At 43.1% G+C, this 20,259-nt stretch overlaps 1 protein-coding gene across 1 annotated transcript in view; it reads right to left on the reverse strand.

Annotated features, from left to right (window-relative positions):
- Nucleotides 1–20,259, reverse strand: part of LOC311034073 (complement C3-like) — a gene marked incomplete at its 3' end in the record, with an annotated part of 71,828 nt that extends 51,569 nt beyond the window's left edge. The window contains exons 1-13 of the mRNA XM_084041813.1: nt 20,245–20,259; nt 19,358–19,505; nt 18,415–18,577; nt 17,321–17,415; nt 15,831–15,895; nt 15,496–15,578; nt 15,289–15,376; nt 11,535–11,551; nt 11,094–11,212; nt 7,288–7,434; nt 7,065–7,164; nt 1,370–1,421; nt 626–734 (exon numbers count right to left, since the gene is read on the reverse strand). Coding sequence (XP_083897939.1) covers nt 626–734; nt 1,370–1,421; nt 7,065–7,164; nt 7,288–7,434; nt 11,094–11,212; nt 11,535–11,551; nt 15,289–15,376; nt 15,496–15,578; nt 15,831–15,895; nt 17,321–17,415; nt 18,415–18,577; nt 19,358–19,498 — 1,179 coding nt within the window. The 5' untranslated portion in view covers nt 19,499–19,505; nt 20,245–20,259. The remainder of the gene's footprint in view (nt 1–625; nt 735–1,369; nt 1,422–7,064; nt 7,165–7,287; nt 7,435–11,093; nt 11,213–11,534; nt 11,552–15,288; nt 15,377–15,495; nt 15,579–15,830; nt 15,896–17,320; nt 17,416–18,414; nt 18,578–19,357; nt 19,506–20,244) is intronic.

Genomic DNA, 20,259 nt, shown 5'->3' on the forward strand with positions numbered 1-20,259 from the left:
AACGATGTGTTATGTCAACAAACAAGGAGGATTGGGTTCCCTTGTGTTGGACAAACTGGCTCGCAACCTGACGCTGTGGTGCGACTCGCGCCTGGCTCAGATCGATTTGTTTGCATCCAGCAAGAACACGAAGTGCTCTCGGTTCTTCTCGATAGGGCACAAGGGCATCTCCATGGGAGGAGTGGCCGAACGTACTACTGTACACTTTTCCGCCTCTGGGCCTGACAGTACTGTTGGTAGCCCCGGCGTGGGCCGTGTGGAGGTCAGAAATTTCTCCCCTCCTTTACGACGAACCGTGGCCCCTCCCTCTGCTCAGAGACCTGCTGAGGCAAGGAGGGAACGAGGTGTTCCACGAGAACCCACAGGAACTAGACCTGTGGGTCTGGCCCTTGAAAGGACGAGCCTGAGCTCGCAGGGGTTGCCTCCTGATGTGGTAGAAACCATTCAGGGGGCTAGGGCTGTCTCCACAAGACTGCAGTATGACGTCAGGTGGGACATGTTTGTGTCCTGGTGCTCAGAACAGTCACCATCAGTGGTGGCATTCCAGGCACCTGTGGGCAGCATCCTGATTTTCCTACAGGATAGGTTAAATCAAGATTTGGCCTTTTCCACCATCAAGGTGTACCTGGCAGCCATTTCCGCTTGCCACGAGGGGTTCGATGGCAAGGTGGGCCATCATCCGCTTGTGTGTCGTTTTATGAACGGTGCTAGGCGGGCCAAGCCGGTCAACAGGCCTTTATTCCCGAAATGGGACCTTGCGGTGGTGCTGGATGCACTCTGTCGTCCTCCTTTTGAGCCTTTTGAGTCTGCAGATCTGAGGATCGTGAGTCTCAAGACGGTCCTCCTGGTGGATCTGTGTACAGCCAAACGAGTTGGTGACATACAGGCACTTTCAGTGAGCCCAGAGTGCATGTGGTTTTCAGACGACGGCAAGAGGGTTTTACTGAAATCCAACTTGGCGTTTGTGTCTAAAACTGGTGTGGTGACTAGGGCCCCAGTTGAGCTGGGGGCCTTCCATCGTCCACCGTTCATGTCAGAGGATGACAAGAGGTTGCACTGTCTCTGTCCAGTTACAGCGTTGAAGCTTTACTGTCAGATGACGGCAGCCAGCCGGGGGTCGTCTCAGCTATTCGTCTCCTTTTGCCGGTCTGGCCAGAGGAAGGCGGTGGCTAAACCGACCCTGGCCAAATGGATTGTGGAGGCAATCAGGTTGGCCTATGTGAGTAGTGGCTCTGTAGTCCCAGAGGGACTAAGGGCTCATTCTACTCGGGTTGTAGCTGCATCGTGGGCCCTTTACAGGGGGGTACCGATGCAGGAGATATGCTCGGCAGCAAACTGGTCGTCTCCCTCAACCTTTGCGGCCTTTTACAGCCTGGACGTGGCGGCATCTGTGATGGCGCACACGATCTTGGGTATGGCTGCTGGATCAAGCCAGGAGAGTGTGGGGCAAGTCTAAGGGCATGCTTCTCTTCCTGCTTGTTCTCCCTTATAGGCCTCCCCTGAACCAGCTAGGCTGAGGTCCAGGGGAGAGGAGGCCCTGATTCTCATTTCAGTATGGGTTGGACTCTTGTCCGTCCATTAGCTGAATGAGGTGGACAGTGGGTCAGGGCCTTACCTTCGGGTACTTTTCTGCATCCTGGCCCGGTGGGCTAGGGCGCCCATGTGGCTAGGGTCTCGCCTGAGGGGCGGGACCCTAGCCACCACCACAGCCCCCCTTAGAGCACGCTTGCTCACTCTCATTCTGTTTTATAATAATGTATATATATATATATTTATATATATAGTATACTAGAGTTTCGGGGGGCTACGCCCCCCTCAACCCCAGCCGCGCACGGGGCCCAGCGTAGCCGTGTGTATATTGGGGGACCCAAATCGCCGGAGTGAAAGTGTGGAAAAGTTTTTTTGAAAAAGGAAAAAATTTGAAGAAAGAATATTTGTTATGTTTCAGGGGGTCCACAGGGGGTCCGCGGAGCCCCTGATGGTCCACTGACCCCCTGTGGAGTGTTGGGACGCGCGGGGACACCCCTGGAACATTGCGGACCATTTCGGTGTTATTTTTTTTTTCATGAAGGTGGTTGCTTGTTTCTGGCGCAGGCTGTGCAAACCTGGCAACCCAGCGCATGCTGCCGCACGTTTAAGTGGCGTCGCGTCATGAGGGTCAGTGGGGCCGTGGCTCGGTCAGTGAAGACCCTGTAGTGCGGATGATATGTGGCATAGAGGGGCAGATTGTAAATCCACAGAGGAAACATCCGTGGGCTACCATTGGTTCAGCGATGTGTGCGGTGGCCCTGCGGCCCCTCCTCCTCCACCAATGTGCAGTAGTGAGAGCCCTGACGTCACAACAATTGGAGCGATGGGCACTGCACTGTGGTTGGTTAGGGTACACCTAGGGCCCAGGTAGAACCCAGTTAAAGCCTGCATGGGCAAACCCAGTTAGGACCCGCCTTGGTCCCACATAAACATGGCTAGTTGGGGCCCACCTAAGGGCCAGGTAGAAGCTACTTATAGCCTGCATGGGCATGGCAGTTGGGACTGAAGTGGATGCCGCTGACATTGCTGACATGGGGTCCATATGGTTTAGCCCACCTTGAAACCATATGGGAACTACGCTGGCATGCTGGCTGTAATGCAAACGCTGCATCATACCTGCAGTGTGTAGTTTGATGTTGTGTGTGTAGCAGATATACCTGCAGTGTGTAGATCAATGTCCATAGGAAAGTCAATGGCCAGCAGTGTTTTTTTCCCCAGCAGAGTTTCTAGTGTCTCTGTGTCTCTCTGGAAGAGGTTGCACATGAACTCTGCAGCCGCACTGAGGCGCTCCAACACAAACACTCTGACATTAAGCTGCTTCACACAACAAACATCAGCACCACGCTGCTGTTTGTCCAAAAGACACAACATGTCCTCTCCCACCGACGTCATGTGTTCATTTATCGACAGCCGTACAGACTCCTTTTGACACATTTTACGTCGTTTATGCAGCTCTCACTGACTCTCCACATCGGGCTGTTATTTTGCTGCGATCAAGTCAACGATGTGAGAGATTAGCTATCACAGACGGACGGACAGGGGGTGAAACATAGTCTTGTGCCATGCCTTTCGGCCTCGCGGAGACAATAAAAAACCGAAAGTAAAGGAAATGGCCATTTCTGCAACAGAAGTAGTCAATAAACTATGCAATGAAAACATGGGCGACATTGGCGAAGAATGTAAGAAAGAGGCAATCATGTAGAAAATAGCCGATCTCCAAGCTTACAAAGCCTGTCAACGTGAGGCGTTTCGAGCTTGTAGATCGGCTATTTTCACAATATTTACTTGTGGAACGGAGGGGGGGCGGCGTGAAAGGGTTGATAAACACTGCTCTAATCGGAGCGAAATTATCTGAAATTACTACATGACCATAATGCAGCGTAACATGCGTTGCACGGGGCGGTCCTGCCATTACGTTAGTTACTGTAGTTGCTGTGGAGCTACATAGTTCTCCAGAAGACACACACAAACATACACCATCTACAATGGACGAACTGAGCAGCAATATAGACATTCACCACACGAACGTGCATTGTTGACAAAGTGATTGCACAGCCGCTGCAGGCATGACAACCAGGTTAGCGTTAGCGACATGGCAGCTATCACAGCGCCCTGTCCGTCGTGCTGCAACTGCCTGTGATGGCTACAGCAGTAACAGCAAGCTGTCTGCGATGCCATTGTCTGGAGACTGCTCTTAGCGTGACAGGACCAATGAGAGTGAGCGCTGTAGTTGTTGCTAAGATACGGTGGCGTCTCTGCCCCATAGCTTGTAGATCTCTCACAAATGATTGGCGTAGGCTGCGTTGCCAGGTCTGACTGTGTGTCTAAGCAATGGTCGGCTTATTTTTGCGCGCCTTTGGGCTCGTTTGCATTGTGCGCACGGCAGCGCTTGTTTAGCGTACGTCAGCGCGACGTGGCAACGGCCGTGGCAACGTGAAAGGTGATTGGCTGGTGAAAAGAAACACCCGACGTTACACCAGACATGGTGCCTGGAGAAAATGGTGACCAAAAAAAAAGTTTGGAAAAAAAGGAAAAAACCCCCGCAGCGGCTGGCTGCTGTTGTGGTGATGAGGTCGTGCGCACGGTAAACGGTACGAAGCTGTCTCCCCTTCCGTTTTGTCCGACATTTGGTGAGTAGAATAAATTATGTTGCGCGGTGGAAACGGTGTAGTGAGCAGTGAGATGTCCCCTACGCGAGGCGTAAATTCAGCGCGGCCGCCGTGGCGAGTCAGTAGGCGACATGTGGTCTGGCGGTGCGTTGTTTATTCGATAACAGAGCTGTGGGGTGTCGCCACCGAGGGTGCGGAAGTTGCTCGCCATTTATATAGTTAGATATATAATAATACGTTAAACTTAAAGTAATACTAAGTAAATTTTTCAATAAAACTAAAGTTAAATTGTATATCTTTTGTGAGTGGCAAATGTTTCACAACACCCACTCCATGAATTTCACCCCTGAAAGCCTTTTATTTATATATTTTCTATTGAAAGCTGTCAGGGGCACCTTTCCCGCGAAAATGACGTCATCCGGCCGGAAAATGCACCGGTTTCCTGTTTGGTCAGGAACTACCGCACAGGTTTCCTGTTTGGTCAGGAACTACCGCGCTAACAAAAAGGAAACTCACGCTATTTTTAAGAGATTGTATGATTTGAAGATCGAAAAACAACAGAAAAAGAAAACACATCTCACGGTAACTAAAGTTCCACTGGCTAAGAGAAACGATCCACAGATCGTATAAAACAATTAAAAGAACGCTTTTTGAAACGCTTCCGTCTTCCGGTGAAAACAAATGGAATTCTGGGTAACAGAGGAATAAACAAACGGCCTGCAGTGACGGTAATGACCAGCAGAGGCTGCTAAAAATTATGTTATTTGTGGACCTGCATTGTATAACTTTAATACAGGACTGGACGCTATGCGGGGGATCTGTTTGTTGTGGTCAAGTCCACCGACCTTCCATAGCCACGGTGGCTGTAATGTGCTCTCATTGGCTGTAGCGTACATCTCCTCGCAGCTCCTTTCATACTGTAAGATATTGTCTGCTGTCCTGTCTGAGACACAGCCGGATATCTAACCCCTAAATATTTGAAAACGGTCGGTAAGCCATCGCCGAGCGTAATTATCATGACCGCATCCTCTCGTAGAGCCTTTCACACAAAGCGACCAAAACCTCGCCGATCACAGCCCCCTCACAACCCCCGATCTGCGTCAGATCGGGGGGGTTTGTCGGTGAGCCCCAAAAAAGGTCCCAGACAGCATAATCGGACCAAATATCCTACAGTGTGTACCTGCCTTAAATCTCCCCCCCCCCCCCCCCACCCCAGACCAATAGATACGTTGGCTGCCGCTGCCTTGACCCATTGGCTCATCGTCCGTCGCGGACACACAGCCAATCGACCCTCGCCATGCATAGGAATGCAAATGTATGGCTTTGTCTTCATAGGGCCATCACCTCTACTCGCCTGGCAGGTACTCAGCACCAGTCCACCGTACCGGGAAGAAAAGCCCATAATATAACCTCCCATGAACTAGGGGTATATCGTCCCACGATATATCGCGATACGTTTTCGTGACGATATGTATCGTTTTGGGGAAAAAAAGATTGTGTTTTTTTTTTTTTTTTGCAATCATTATAATCAGGCATGCAAACAGCCCCGAGGTGAAAAGGGTGACAACATGTTGTTGTTTTTTCGGGTCAGGTGTCACACTATTGCCCTATTTGGATTGAAAACGGCTAGTTTGCATGTCTGAATAATGCAAAAACAGAATTATTTGTTTGCATTTACTTTTTTCCTCCCCCATATATTTTCATAATAAAGAAAGTGCGTATCGTATCGTATCGATATCGATATCGTATCGAAGTTGTGAGCCAAATATCGTATCGTATCGTTTGGTGAAATTAGTGTATCGGCACACCCCTACCATGAACGAATGTCCAACAATCAAACACATGTACTAACGTTAAATCAATATACGTTTTTTAGTGCTTCTAAATCGCTCCAGTGTGTTTGTACTACTCCACGGAGAAGATCTCTCGCAAGCCGCAGCACTGTCAATGTTGTCTGTGGGGTAACCGGAAGACTCGCCCCAAAACACGCTCACCTCTATTTTTTCGCGGACCAGCGGTTCTTGTATTCTTGTATTTGTTTTACTGAGGATAAGGTTAGAAATACGTTTAGGGTTAGCCATAGTTTTACTGAGGTTACGTTTAGGAATAAGGTTAGGTATAGGCATAGTTTCCTGAGGAATTACGTTGAGGAATACCAGCCCAGGTGAATGCCGCCGGATTTGCCTCGGGCGACTGTGTTTTGGGGCGAGTGTTTTGGTATTCGTCTGTAGTTGGCAACTGCGCATGCGTCCGCAATAATGCTATCAGGTTCAGATTATTAGATATTATCAGATATTCGAAGTATATTGGGTTTAGTACCAAAGAAGTTTTACTCTGGGAAGGCGAAATCAGACTCCTCCATTCATTGCACTGACCCACGTTTATATACTGTATTTGTAGGCCAAAGAAATTGTGTAATGTTCAACGTTTCTTTATTACATCTTGTGTACATGAGAGTAAATATTTTGTTCTGGTTCCTCATACATTGTAGCAGCAATAAAAATATAGCCTGCCGTATAATATGTGTGTAGCACACACACACACACGCACGCACGCACGCACGCACGCACACACACACACACACTTCTACTTTTGTAAACTTATGCTGTGGGTGCAAAAATCTTTACCATTAACTTGCCATGTCAAGTGTTGCACATGCGCAGTTCACTCTTCAATTCAATTGAACAGGGCCACGGTGGGCACAGGTTTGAAGCGCCCAGCGCATAGATATATACACATTTGTAATTGCACTGACTGCTGCTGCTCATTCCACCACATTTCCCTGGTAAGATTTGCTTTCTATGTCTGTTGTGTCTATGCTGAGTATACGGGCCCCGAACACACACACACACACACACACACACACACACACACACACACACACACACACACACACACACACACACACACACACACACACTCTACCTATATGGAGGTAGTGGTCGTTGTTCGAATGGTATGGGAGAGCTGTCATTGTGGCTGTTGCCTGCCTTTCAGCAGTGATATCTTTGGCCTTGGTCTTTGCCTGGAATCAAACACATGCACACCCATGCGCACACACAGAATAATTCCTGGTTCAGTCATAAAATTAAACCAAAGAAACAAATGATAAATAAAAACACATGACTTTCACAAATCAAATACTTACCGTTATATCCAGGTGTGTGGTCACTGTTGGGTTCATGTTGAACTGGGCCATGCCGTTAGCTGCTGTTATCATGACTTGCTCTCCCGATTCCACCACAACAACAGGTATGCCAGCAGCCGGTGTGTCATCAGGGTTCCAAACAGTAACCTAATAGAGATGTGACAAATGGCCAACCAGTTAATCAAACCAATGTATTTAAATAAAGTTAAAATCAATTGTGTCGATTTGTTTATGTTTAAAATGTGTGTATATATATATATATATATATATATATATATATATATATATATATATATATATATATATATATATATATATATATATATGTAAATACACACCAGGATTATTCAATTAATGGAAAAAGTAATCAATAGAATAATCATTAAGAAGGTAATCGAAAGTTGCAGCCCTACAGTTAACTTTATCACCTTTATTTAGTCAAAAGTACATTATCATTGTGTTTTAAAGTTCCCATGACGTGACAATCTACCTTTTCAGTGATTTGACTCTGAATTAGGGATGTTAACAATTAATCGATTAATCGATTAAGAAATTATCCGATTAAATCAAACAATTAACAATTAATTGAAAAAAAATATTATTATTATTATTTTTTTTTTTTAATGTTCAGAACCCAAGATATGATGATTTGAAGATTTTCTGCTCCATTCACTTCTTGTTTAACTTACTGAAAAAGGCTGTATCTCGGCTCCTAAGCACTTTTTTTTTTGATTTTTTTAAAATCTGAAATTAAGATTCTCAGATTTAAAAAAAACGCCGCTTATCAGTTAACCGGTTAATCGGTTGATAAGGTTATCAATTATCAATTAATGAATTGATCGATAATTTGCATCCCTACTCTGAATTTTGTCTCAGATTTCACAATCCAGTATTATTATTATTATTATTATTATTATTATTATTATTATTATTATTATTATTATCACTTACACTTATTATTACCCTTATTAATAATAATAATAATAATAATACTTACTTAAATTATTATTAATTTATTAGTATCCTCCATTCTTGAGGATTTGGAAATATATCCTTCCAAAACATTTCAAATTATTACTTATTAACACACAAAAAATGTGTTGGGTGAAAATACATTCTTAAAGGATTTATATGAATTACATATGATTTATACAATGTTTTGGTCTGGTGTCCTTTTCTTTCCCTCTGTTAGAAAACACTCTTGTCTCAGACAAGGATTCACAACTTCAAACATTTTTGTTAAAAGCATAAAAGAAAAACTAACCATGTGTATTGGTAACATAGGTGTACGAATGTTCTATTATTATCATCAAACTTGTTTAAAAATACATATTTTGTATACATGTTGGCCCTAAGCTCCCCTGTCTCATTTCTTGGTTTAGAAAAAGAAAGGAAAGCTGCTATAGCTATTGTAAGCTTTCTAATTTTTGATAAACGCATTAAATAATAATAATAATTCTGTCCAATCTGTATGGTATGTTAAAAGAATGGTAAACAACTTATACAATTGGGGTGGCTGTATATTGAGACACTTAGATTGTGTCAAAGGTCATGTCTCACCTAGACAGGATCTGACATGAATTTTGACCTGATGGTCAAGATTAAATGTATCCCCTGAGCAAGCATATTAGCTCAATGGTAAAAAATGTCAGAGCTTTACGTATGTATGTCTGTAATCCATCTCGAGAACCGTTGCATGTGGTGTGCATGCATTCCCCATTCGCATCGTTCCCAACGTGCATCATTCTCGAGTAGGCTGGTGCCAGGGGCGTCAATTGGGTATGGCAGGCTATTGCAGCTGCCATACCCTGGCTCCAGGGAAGAAAAAAAAAAGAAGTACTTTTTTGATAATAAATCGGGAAAATCAGGCAAAAATAAGAATTAAATAACATAACCCTAACCTAACCCGAATCCTAACCCTAAAACCGAAATAAAGTAACCAGAAACTGGAAAAAAACGAACCCAACCCGCCCAGAACCGCACAAAAATTTTGCGCGCGCGCAAAGCGTGCGCGTGCATGAGGTCGCGTGCATGCTGCCATACCTTAGCTTTTGCTGAACTGACGCCACTGGCTGGTGCCCGACGGGCATAGGTCTAGTTAGTGTAATTGTGTCTTTGAGTTGCAATCAGCTGCAGCTGTTTATGCCGTGCTCAGACGGACGGACGGAGGACAAACACACACGGTCAAATGTGTGGCTGGCAACGCTAAAAATAAGTGAAAAAAGGTCTAAAAACAGCGTGGCTTCTTTGTGAATCTCCAACTTTATGTGGCCAGTCTATGACATCAATGATCAGTCTTCTTCTATGTATGACTCCATATGTGGGCAAGGTTTCAAGAAACTCAACTGCCATTCACTTCCATTATCAAAATATGGTTAAATATTTAAAACATAAATAAAACATATGGGAAAATGAAAATGTGTGGAGGTACTTCCTTGGCATACTGGCAGCATGCACAAGAAATTTGGTACTGATTGGTCCAGTGGTTTGCAAGACATACAGCATGTACTAGTGAACTTCTCACTGTAAGCATGGTTTCAAAGACTGTAAACTGAAAGGCAGTAATAGTTCTGGAGGGGGTGGGGGAGAGACGGAGAAAAGCAGCAAACTCCCTCAACAGCTCCCCACAGGGCAGAACATTCTGCTGGATATGACACCCAGACAAAGCTTAGAAAAATAACTAAAGATACATCTGATTATGCTTTAGTTGTGCTGTTTTAAGCACACCAAAAAACACACATTTAAACTTAACACATGAAATTAATAACAATAAGGTGGTAAACATTTTCACCTTTAATGCAGTTGAAAAGTCTAGCCAAAATTGATTCCTCCCCCCACACATTTCTGTGTTGTCACTGCTGTTGTATCCTACTGGCTCACCTGCCAGCCCCCACCAGGAGGAGGTTGGGCCTTCGTCCTACTCTTCCCGCCCAACACTCCCTGCTGACAGGCTCTGCTCCCAGCCCGTAAGAGTACATGCAATGACCAATATCACCCTCCCCGCCCGGCTTCCCTCCCCCTAACACGGGCCAATTGAGTTCACATGGACGCCTGACAAAACCGGATACACCACATGGATTCGAATCCAAAACCTCCGTGGTGGTGTGCAGGGATATTTACCACTGTGCCACCCGAGCACCTGAGGAGAGTTTATGAATACAATTCAAACATCCATGACCTCATCAAAGCAACATGAATAATAGCCAGAGAAGTAGATCATTTGAAGGTGGGTTTATCGCATAAAATTATGAATTAAACTAAACTATTAAATGCATGTCGTGAACAATTCAAGTTGGGAATACATGGTCCTGCTCTCTCCTACTTCCTACTGTACCTTCTGTTCACATCCACTTTTCATTTGACAAATTCTATCCTATCCTGTCCTATCCTATCCTACTACTTTGCCAAATCAAGCTTCGGCAGGGGTTAGCCATGGAAATCAATTGGCTCATTTGGGCCATGGCCAGAGCCTTTTCTGGTGGTTCTGGACAACTGCCTATCCGACCAACTCGACGCCGGGCACGGCACTCTCTCGGGTCGGCCTTGACGCAGGTGCCGAGTTTAATGTCGGTCGGTCGAGATACATGAATTACAGACGTACGTATGTACGTACGTAGTGTAGCCACCCCGCAAAAGACTGTAACTTTCTCCGTTACCTGCCGGTCTGCCGAGCAGGACACTGAGGTTCGATTCCAGCTCGATGTGCAAAACGTTACAGTATGTACAGCACATACAGATTCCTTGCATTTATTGTAAGATATTGGTCTGAGTATTCAACCCTATTAAGCGGGCATTGGAAACTTTACCACAACATCAAAGAACATTCCCGGCTTGAAGTACTTTGGCGTCTTCTTGAAATCGATTTTGTAAGGGGATGTGACAATCTGGATACCTTTCAACTCTGCCCGCACCATTTCACCACTACCTGAAAGAGTAGGAACACACACACACACAAAGCCCCAATTAAATTCACTCTTAAAGTCTCACAAATTTACAGACAACCTTCTCATAATAACTTTATTCATACTGTAGCACCTTTCGCCTAGCGCCTTTCAAACTGTTGTTACAATAACAACAGTTACAAAATAGAATACAAATCAGACATTAATTTCATAAATAGTTGTACACACAGTAAGTTTAGACTCTCACACACACACACACACACACACACACACACACACACACACACACACACACACACACACACACACACACACACACACACACACACACACACACACACTTACCAGTCTCTGTCGACACACTGACAGACACAAATATGTGGCTCTTCACCAGTGCACCGATGTCATTAAAGGTGTCTCTGATGTGCCTCTTCTCCAAGATGGCCTTTCCAACACCTTCTTTAACCTAATAACATGCATCAAGAACGTACAGTTACTCTTTACCTTCATTTGAGTAGAAATACATTCTATTTACAGTCCATTTCAATCACAAAAGACGTATGTTACAGTATGTCTGTCTGTCTGTCTAAATCAAAATACTACTGTTGTGCAACAAAATGTAATTAAAGACCATCTAAGTATATGAAAAATGTTTTTGTTTTTTCACACCTTTAGAGCATATCCGTGGTCATAATGGGGACATAGTTAAAACAAATTATAATAATTTGTGTGTATTGTGTGTAGGCATCTAACGGTATACAATATTACTACAAAATAAATAGCCATGGTATTGATACCCTGAGATCCGAGCTCACCGTATTTATTTATTTGTTATTGTATATCAAAAAATTGCCATCTTGCCCACACACGTATGGGAAAGCGCATAGCGGTTTCTCAGACCACCCACCCGCTATGCCAAGTCTGTTTGGTAGAACGCGCCTGCAATGGCAACGTATTCTCACTCCCAAGGAAATCGGGAGTCGGGCGGGGTCCTTCTCTCCTAATTCTCAACGAATCTCTGTAATTCTAATTTTCCTGTTATCAGCAGAAGTGAGTGTCAATTCCTTGTGTCAATTGTGTTTGTGTAAGACGTTAGTCTATTCAAACACAATGATTTGCACTGTGCGATGCTATTCGCTCCGAACCACACACTATACAGTACATTTCATTAATCCATTGCGCAGGAAATAAAGAACGGATTACAATAAGTTATTAATTAATTAATAATTTACATTCTCTATAATCAGTAACATGTTGGTGATACTGGGAGGCATGCGTTAATCCGACAGACCTTTTCTCCGACTATGTGGCATCCGCGTGCGGTTAGGGTTAGGGTGCGGGTTTGGTTCGGGTTTAGTATTGGAAACGTCGGAGGAATGCGCTGTCGGACTAACGTACTGCACCCGGTGATACTTATGTCTATCAAATATGGTTTTATTCAAAGGCAATTAAAGGTTAGAGCGTATGATACAAGCGTCGGGTAATGTCCAACATTACATATTAAAGCGCCTCAGTGGCGGCTGCAGAGTGAGTCAACACAGACACACCGGCATTTCTGAATTAAAGGTACAGTAGGGTAAGTGATTTTCTTTGGTTAAAAGAAGTGTTAAATAGCTCTATATTCTGATAGTACTCATTGCTATAGAGTGTTTGTTCAGTAAAAGGAGTCTCCTTGTCTCTCCAGCTCTTTATAAAACAGAAAATGCATTTTCGTTTCAATTTCAGTTTCATTTCCAATTTTATCCAATCAGGATAGAGAACTCAATCAGGATATAGATTAAACAAGTGAAATTGGAAGTGATGACAATAAGAAATGAGCATGCAAAATTGAAACTGGAACACTATAAAAATGAAGCTTAAAATGGGTACTTTCTCCTGATTGGCTGAGATTTTGACACCTACTGGAAAATGTATTTTCTGTTTATTAAAGAGCTGGAGAGACGGGGAGACTCCTGTTACTGAAGAAACACTCTATAGCCTAGCAATGATTACTATCAGAATATAGTGCTTTAACCTTTTAACAAAATACTTTTTGTTTTAACCCAAACATATCACTTACCCTACCTTTAAGTGATTTTGAAGGTGATTGTCATTACAATTTTACTGTAATCCACAAAAGTGTGACTGTTAATTCCTTGTATCAATAATTTGTGTTTTTTTATCAGCAGTTTTAAGCGTATCAAAGACAAATAAAATGTTGATCTGCGTTTGCAATTAAGTTAATCCAGAACACAAGCGATTGCTGTAATTTAAAGTTCTCTATAGCCAGCAATGTGTGAGCGATAAATATTATTTTATTCCAAGGCAATCAATGTCAGACAACTCGGACTGCCTCTTCCATGGGCAGAGAGTGAAAGAGCGTAAGATTACACTGTATGGGCATATAAGGCATATAGGGCACTATTTTCGTCTGTGCCTTACTCATTATCCCTAAACTTCTTTGCCATTTTTTACCATTTTTTAAAACATTTTCAAATAGTTCAAATAGCCTACAGGCTCACAACGTGTCGATGTAGATCGGCTAGTTGAACTATTTAAAAAAATAGTAAAACATGGCAAAGAAGTTTAGGGATAATGGGTAAGGCACCGGAGAACATATGGCCTATAGTGCATTTGGCTCTTTTTTTATTATTATTACCTCTAATTTAGAGTAGACAATTATTTGCTACCCCCTTTTTCTCCCCAGTTTAGTCGTTATGTCAATTAATTCCTCCCCACACACATTTCTGCTGACCTACTGTGATCCTACTGACTCACCTGCCAGTGAGGAGCCCCAGTACCGCGGGAAGTAGGGGTGCTGGGGGGGCTGCAGCACCCCCTAAAAATAATGTATGAAAAAATAATAATAATAATAAATAAATACAATTATTAAAAACATTTTTTTTTGTTGTTGGTCGTTATTTAGGGGGGATTTAGTGCAATATGTGTTCTGGAACCGAAGCAATCGAATTACAGTAACAAAAACCCCCAAAAAAGGTTTAAAAAATATATATGCTGAGAAAATATAGGCTGAGAAGTCATGCTAGCCACTTTCCTGTGCTATTTTAATGATATACTAGGTTCGGGCCCTCACACTTGCGTCACACCGCCGGCCGGCCCTCTATGCGCAAATAACCGCAAATTGCGCGCGCTCATCGCGTGCGCGCATACAGCACCCGTACCCTAAAGCATCTTCCCGTGGCTATGAGGAGCCCCCACGAGAGGACGTAGACCCTTCGTCCTACTCCTCCCGCCCAACACTCCCCGCTGACAGGTGCCGCCCCAGACCGCAGGAGTACATGCAATGACCAATATCACCCTCACCGCCCGGCTTCCCTCCCCCGAACACGGGCCAATTGTGTTCGCATAGACGCCCGACAAAGCCGGTTGCACCACAGTGGATTCAAACCCACAACCTCCGTGGTGGTAGGCAGGACTTCACCACTGCGCCACCCAAGCGCAGTGCATTCAGCTCTTAATGGTATTCATTTCATAGGCTAATAAAAAAAGAAATCTTCAAAGAATGATAATTTGATACGGTTTTGTTTGTTTTTTGATGGGCCCAAGTACAAAAATACATATATATATTATCATTTTAAAAATATTGATTTAATACAGTGAAATACCTTATACCGCGGTATTTAGTTTGATACTGTACCGTACTGTAAAATGTCATACCGTTACATGCCTGTGCGTGCGTGCATGCGTGCGTGCGTGTGTGCGTCCTGGGCCAGTCTGAACATAGCCTATAGAGACAGCACAGACTGAATATTTAACAATAGGCCTGTGGTAACAAATGGAGAGGATTTGACAAATTATGCTAACAAACTGAGATTATTTGACAATGTGCTAACCACGCATCTCTGAAGAGAGGAAGGGAAACTTTGTTTGGCTTTCAATTCATCGTCATGTCTGATGACTCCAAAAACCACATAGGCCATCCCGTCCACATTTTTACCAAACAGATACCTGAAAGCACAGGTAAAGAAAATGTTTGGCCACAATTACATGGAACAGATTGAACAAAATAATGCACACACGAACAGAGATGCAATACATCTAATATAACCTATATCCTGCAGTCTCTACTATTTGCACAAGAAACATTCACATAGCCTACGTAGCTTTGATGTCGACGTGCAGTTCATCGCTGTCCACGTAGAAGAAGCTGTTGCCAGGGGTCAGTTTAACTTCAAAACTAGGCAGCACTAGAGACACAGGTGTGAAATTGACATTCAATTAAAAAAAATGTGTTGCAACTCATGTTTGAATATAAAATACAAAAATGTGGCATATTTTAATTAAGAAGACGTCATATATAGCTTACCGTATTCCTTGACCTCAAATTCAGCAGAGTAGCTCTGCCCTGGGTTACTCTGTAATGTGACCACCACTTTCCATACTCCATAACTACACGCACGCACGCACGCACGCACGCACGCACGCACGCACGCACGCACGCACGCACGCACACACACACACACACACACACACACACACACACACACACACACACACACACACACACACACACACACACACATTCTGTTTACCAAAGCATCATCCATCTAAGAGAGCACCAACTTTATTAATTAATAACAGGATTGGTTGACGGAGATAGTAAGAAAATTAAAACACCTGGTAATTTCTGGGAGCTTGTACTCTGCAGAATAGATCCCTGATTGTAAACGAGCAGGTTCTCTGGGAATAGCGGCGCCATCAGGAGTCTGATGATGAATAAAACAGTGAAAATTAACAATGACGACAGGGTAATTCACTTCAACATGTTGCTGCCCTGTAGTGATGTGCGGGTCAGGTTTTTCCATAACCCGCCCTGCCTGGGAGCCCAACCCAACACAATTATACCATTGTGTGTCAAAGCAAGTCAGCTCACTCACTCTCCTCCACAGGCCCACTGACAGGGGGGCGGGGGGGGGGGGGGGGGCGGGTAAAGGGTACAACTCCCCCCAATGGAGGGGCCACAGCAGCGAAGAGCTTTCCCCACTTCCTGTTGGTGGCCACAGTTTAACTTTGACATGGATGGCCTGCACTTATATTGGTTAGTAGTCTCATTGAAGCCTTCATACAATTGTGTTCAGGCCTTGCAGCCATGGTGAGGAATTTATGCTAGCCACCAGCAAAATGCTTGTAAATTTGGATTGTGGCTTTGATTGATTGATTGATTGATATTATATATATATATATATGCTGAGAAAATATAGGCTGAGAAGTCATGCTAGCCACTTTCCTGTGCTATTTTAGTGATATACTAGGTTCTCACACTTACGTCACACCGCCGGCCGGCCCTCTACGGGCATATCAGATTTGTTTATGATTATGTCCGAGTCATAGTGACGCCGCGGTATGCCTATATATGGGTGTATCGGGATTGTTTATGGTAATGTCTGAGTCATAGTGACGTGGTGGTCCACCCATCTTCATACACTAATGCTCATAAAATGGTATCATACCAGTCTCAGAGGGCTGTGGACACTTCAGGAACCCGCCTACCAGTGACATCATCATTAGGCAGTTTTTTTCTTTTTTTTAAACAATTTCACATTTTTCGTGTTGATTTTTATTAACAATGGCTTCCATAATGGCATAATGGCATGCAACATTTCCAGGAATAGAAAGCCTGCAGATTCTATTGGCTTGGATTCACCATCGATGATGTCACTGGTAGATGGGTTTCTGAATGGTACCATAATATGAGCATTATATAAAGATAAGTTGAAAATGGCTGAAGTCGTCCTTTAAGTACACATACCGGGAGGCCAGTAAGGAGGGAGTTACAGTAGTCAAGTTTTGATGTGACTGAGGCCTGGATAAGGAGCTGCGCTGACTCCTGGGTGAGGAAGGGTCTAATCCTTTGAATGTTATAGAGTGTAAACCTGCAGGATCGAGTGACCGCTGCAATGTGTGCCAATAGCTATGTGGCCAGATAACAAAGGAGTTGCATGGGACAATCAAATATTGTACAATGAAGGTTAAAGTGTCCTCTGACCACTACCACAACTTCCACACAGCTGGTCAGTGACAAGATCTGTTGACTTGTCAGAATCAAATTTTGACATGACACATGGGAACATAAAGCTGTACTGTATATGCAGCTGATGTCATGTCATGTTATGTTTATGAAAATACTGTACCACAATCTCATGAGAAATGCTGGAATCATTACGGTCGGCAATACCCATCTCAATGGGCTCCATGCCAAAGTTCCCATCAAACACCCTGTAACGAACTGAGTATGTCAGCAAGAGAAAGGGAGACAGAGATGATAACAACATAATTAATAATTTTAAATATTATTTATTTTCAAGCTCCTCCTACAGGACACACCATTGTATTCTGTACTCCTTAGTAGGGTGGTCCTCCTTAGTATCTCGCAGGTTGCTACATTGGTACACTTTTATCTACAAAGCCATTCTTGGTAATTTGCCTTCTTATATTTGTTCAAAATTTGAACTAGTCCAAAATTCGCTTAACCTCAGATCAAACGCTTGGATGTGCTATGTCGTACCAAATACCAAATCTGAGGCAGGGAAAAAAAAAACGTGCGTTTTTTGGGCCTTGGTCGTGGAATGACCTGCAGACCAGATTAAAGCTGGCTTGTTTGATCCCTCTAGTGACTTTTAAGAGGATTGCCATGGGCACACTCTCCAGCCATTGCTCCTGCTTTGACGAGTAGCAAACGCTGTGATCTTAGTTTTATACTAGCTTATTGGTTTCATGATATTTTGTTCTTATTAGTCTTTTTATTAGTCTGTTATTGGTTAGCAATTTAGACTCTCTCGGAGCCCCCCTGGTAGTAAGTTTTTGGTATTACGGATGTTATATGTTTGTCTTTGTCATGTCCTGTATTTGTTGCCACTGGCAGAGCTGTGTAACATTTATTTGCCTCTTCTCTTGGCCAGTGCAGGCTCGTAAAAGAGACTATGGTCTCAATGTGATTTTACTGGTTAAATAAAGGTTAAATAAAATAAAAAATAAAAACTCCAACTAATAATAATAATAATATTCAACAGCATATTCTAAAGTAATGGCTTCAACAAGTACATCATGTCCCCCACCCTACTTGACATAACCTTGCCTTGATTTGTGTATACATTTTTTTTACCACTTTCTTTGGCTCTCATGACTCAAATGTAATGTAATGTATTTAACATTAATAACCACTGACCAGGGAATACTTCTGCCATGCTTCCAGTATGTTTCTTTTGTGCTAAGGTGCAGTACTCACCTGAAGTACCAGGGTTGTAGATGGGCTTATCCGTTTGGATGAAGATATAGCCAGACTGGGAGGAGACCATGACCACCTTCTCCAGTAAACGATTAGGGAACTTAGCTTGCAGGTAGACTCTCGGCTTCATGGTGAGATCATCTTTCAGTGCCTCAGCTGGGATCTAAAACCAGTACAGTGATATTTCATTTTGGTTGGACCATTTTGCTCTTACAGTATGTCATACTTGGGGGGTAATAGGCCTAAACAGCCAAATGTCTGCCGTGTGAATATGATTACACATTTGCTGTCCTGCAGTTCCTGTGTCTTTCCAGAGCTTCTCAGTATTGATCATTAAAAAAGGTTGAAACACGTTGACTTACGTATGTGTGACACTTTTTATATTGCATTACAGCTTGGAACAAGTCAATGAAAGTAGAAGCTTTGTAAATTAAATCTCCAATCAATTCCTTAACCTTGGTTTTTAGAGTGCCTTGAATATATGGAGATAGCTCAAGACTTTTTTTTAATCTCAGACCTAAAGTCTCCGCTAAATGAATATGGTTCCCCTTTTCAATGAGCATCGAAGCACATAGAAGTGTGTAGAGGAATGTAAATTTAAGAGTTTATTTTATTGCATTTTATGTATTAAAGTTTTTTTTTACTGTCTGTTGTATACTATATGCCAGATTTCCAAAGGCAAATTTCTATTTATGTTAAATGTAATAACATTTTCTTTATCGTTTTTCTCTATTCCTCACTAACATTGTAGGTTGCACTTATTATAATGATAATATGGTTGACACTGTAGCGATATCAGTGTATTCTATGATGACGTAACAACATCATGGTATTCAAACCTAAATATTCTACCAAAACTATAAAAATGTCAGGTGAGACTTCACATTTAATTTACCGTAATTTGTCCGATTCCTTGAAATTTGCTTTCACTGTCAATGGTTACAGATGTGGAGGCTATCTGTCTTTCTCTCCTTGGAAAGTTCAAAACTTTGATTTCAATCTTCTGGGATACACCTGTACAACCTTGACACTCCACAAAAATGTTTTGTGGAGTTCCCAAACGCAACAGGTTGGGAGCAGACATCACCTGCCTGGAAGACAAGAAGAGTGATAGAAATGGATGAAGAAAAATAGACAAAGTGAAAGATGAGAGAATATTGTGTGTGTGTGTGAGAGAGAGAGAGAGAGAGAGAGAGAGAGAGAGAGAGAGAGAGAGAGAGAGAGAGAGAGAGAGAGAGAGAGAGAGAGAGAGAGAGAGAGAGAGAGAGAGAGAGAGAGAGAGGGGGGGGGGGGTACATCAGGAGAGAGTATGGTCAACTCATCATGCAGGTCCTGCATGAACGTTTGACCATAATGACTAATCCGACCAGGACAGGACAAGATCAATAAAATATTCCATCATCACTGTTGACTTTTTTGCTTTGCTTCAGACAGAATACCCACACTCGTTATATGAAACTCCACAAACAAAACAGAACAGATAAAACATTGTCCATTAAGGGGAGGTTGCCTACAAATAGCCAAATAGCAAAAAAAATCACCACAGGATGCATAAGCACAATGAACCTGTTATAAACTAATTTTCTCTAGAACAGCAAAATGAACAGAATGGGTGAACAGGGGTGAGGGATTAGCTCCTGTAGGCCTGTCACAATTATTACGTGATGATCGCCTAATTGTTTCCATGTTGAAAACTGTAAAGTTTTTCAGATGTACAAGTTACATTTTTCAGATTTACAAGCTCACAACACATTGTGATGCGACACGTTGTGAAGTTGTAGATAGTATAATATTAAATATAACGTTGCTGTTGGGCACTTGTCTGCCAACCTTGAGATTTTCTGT

The sequence above is a fragment of the Gymnoscopelus microlampas genome (genome assembly GCF_963454915.1).
Source record: "Gymnoscopelus microlampas genome assembly, chromosome: 18".
NCBI lineage: Eukaryota > Metazoa > Chordata > Actinopteri > Myctophiformes > Myctophidae > Gymnoscopelus > Gymnoscopelus microlampas.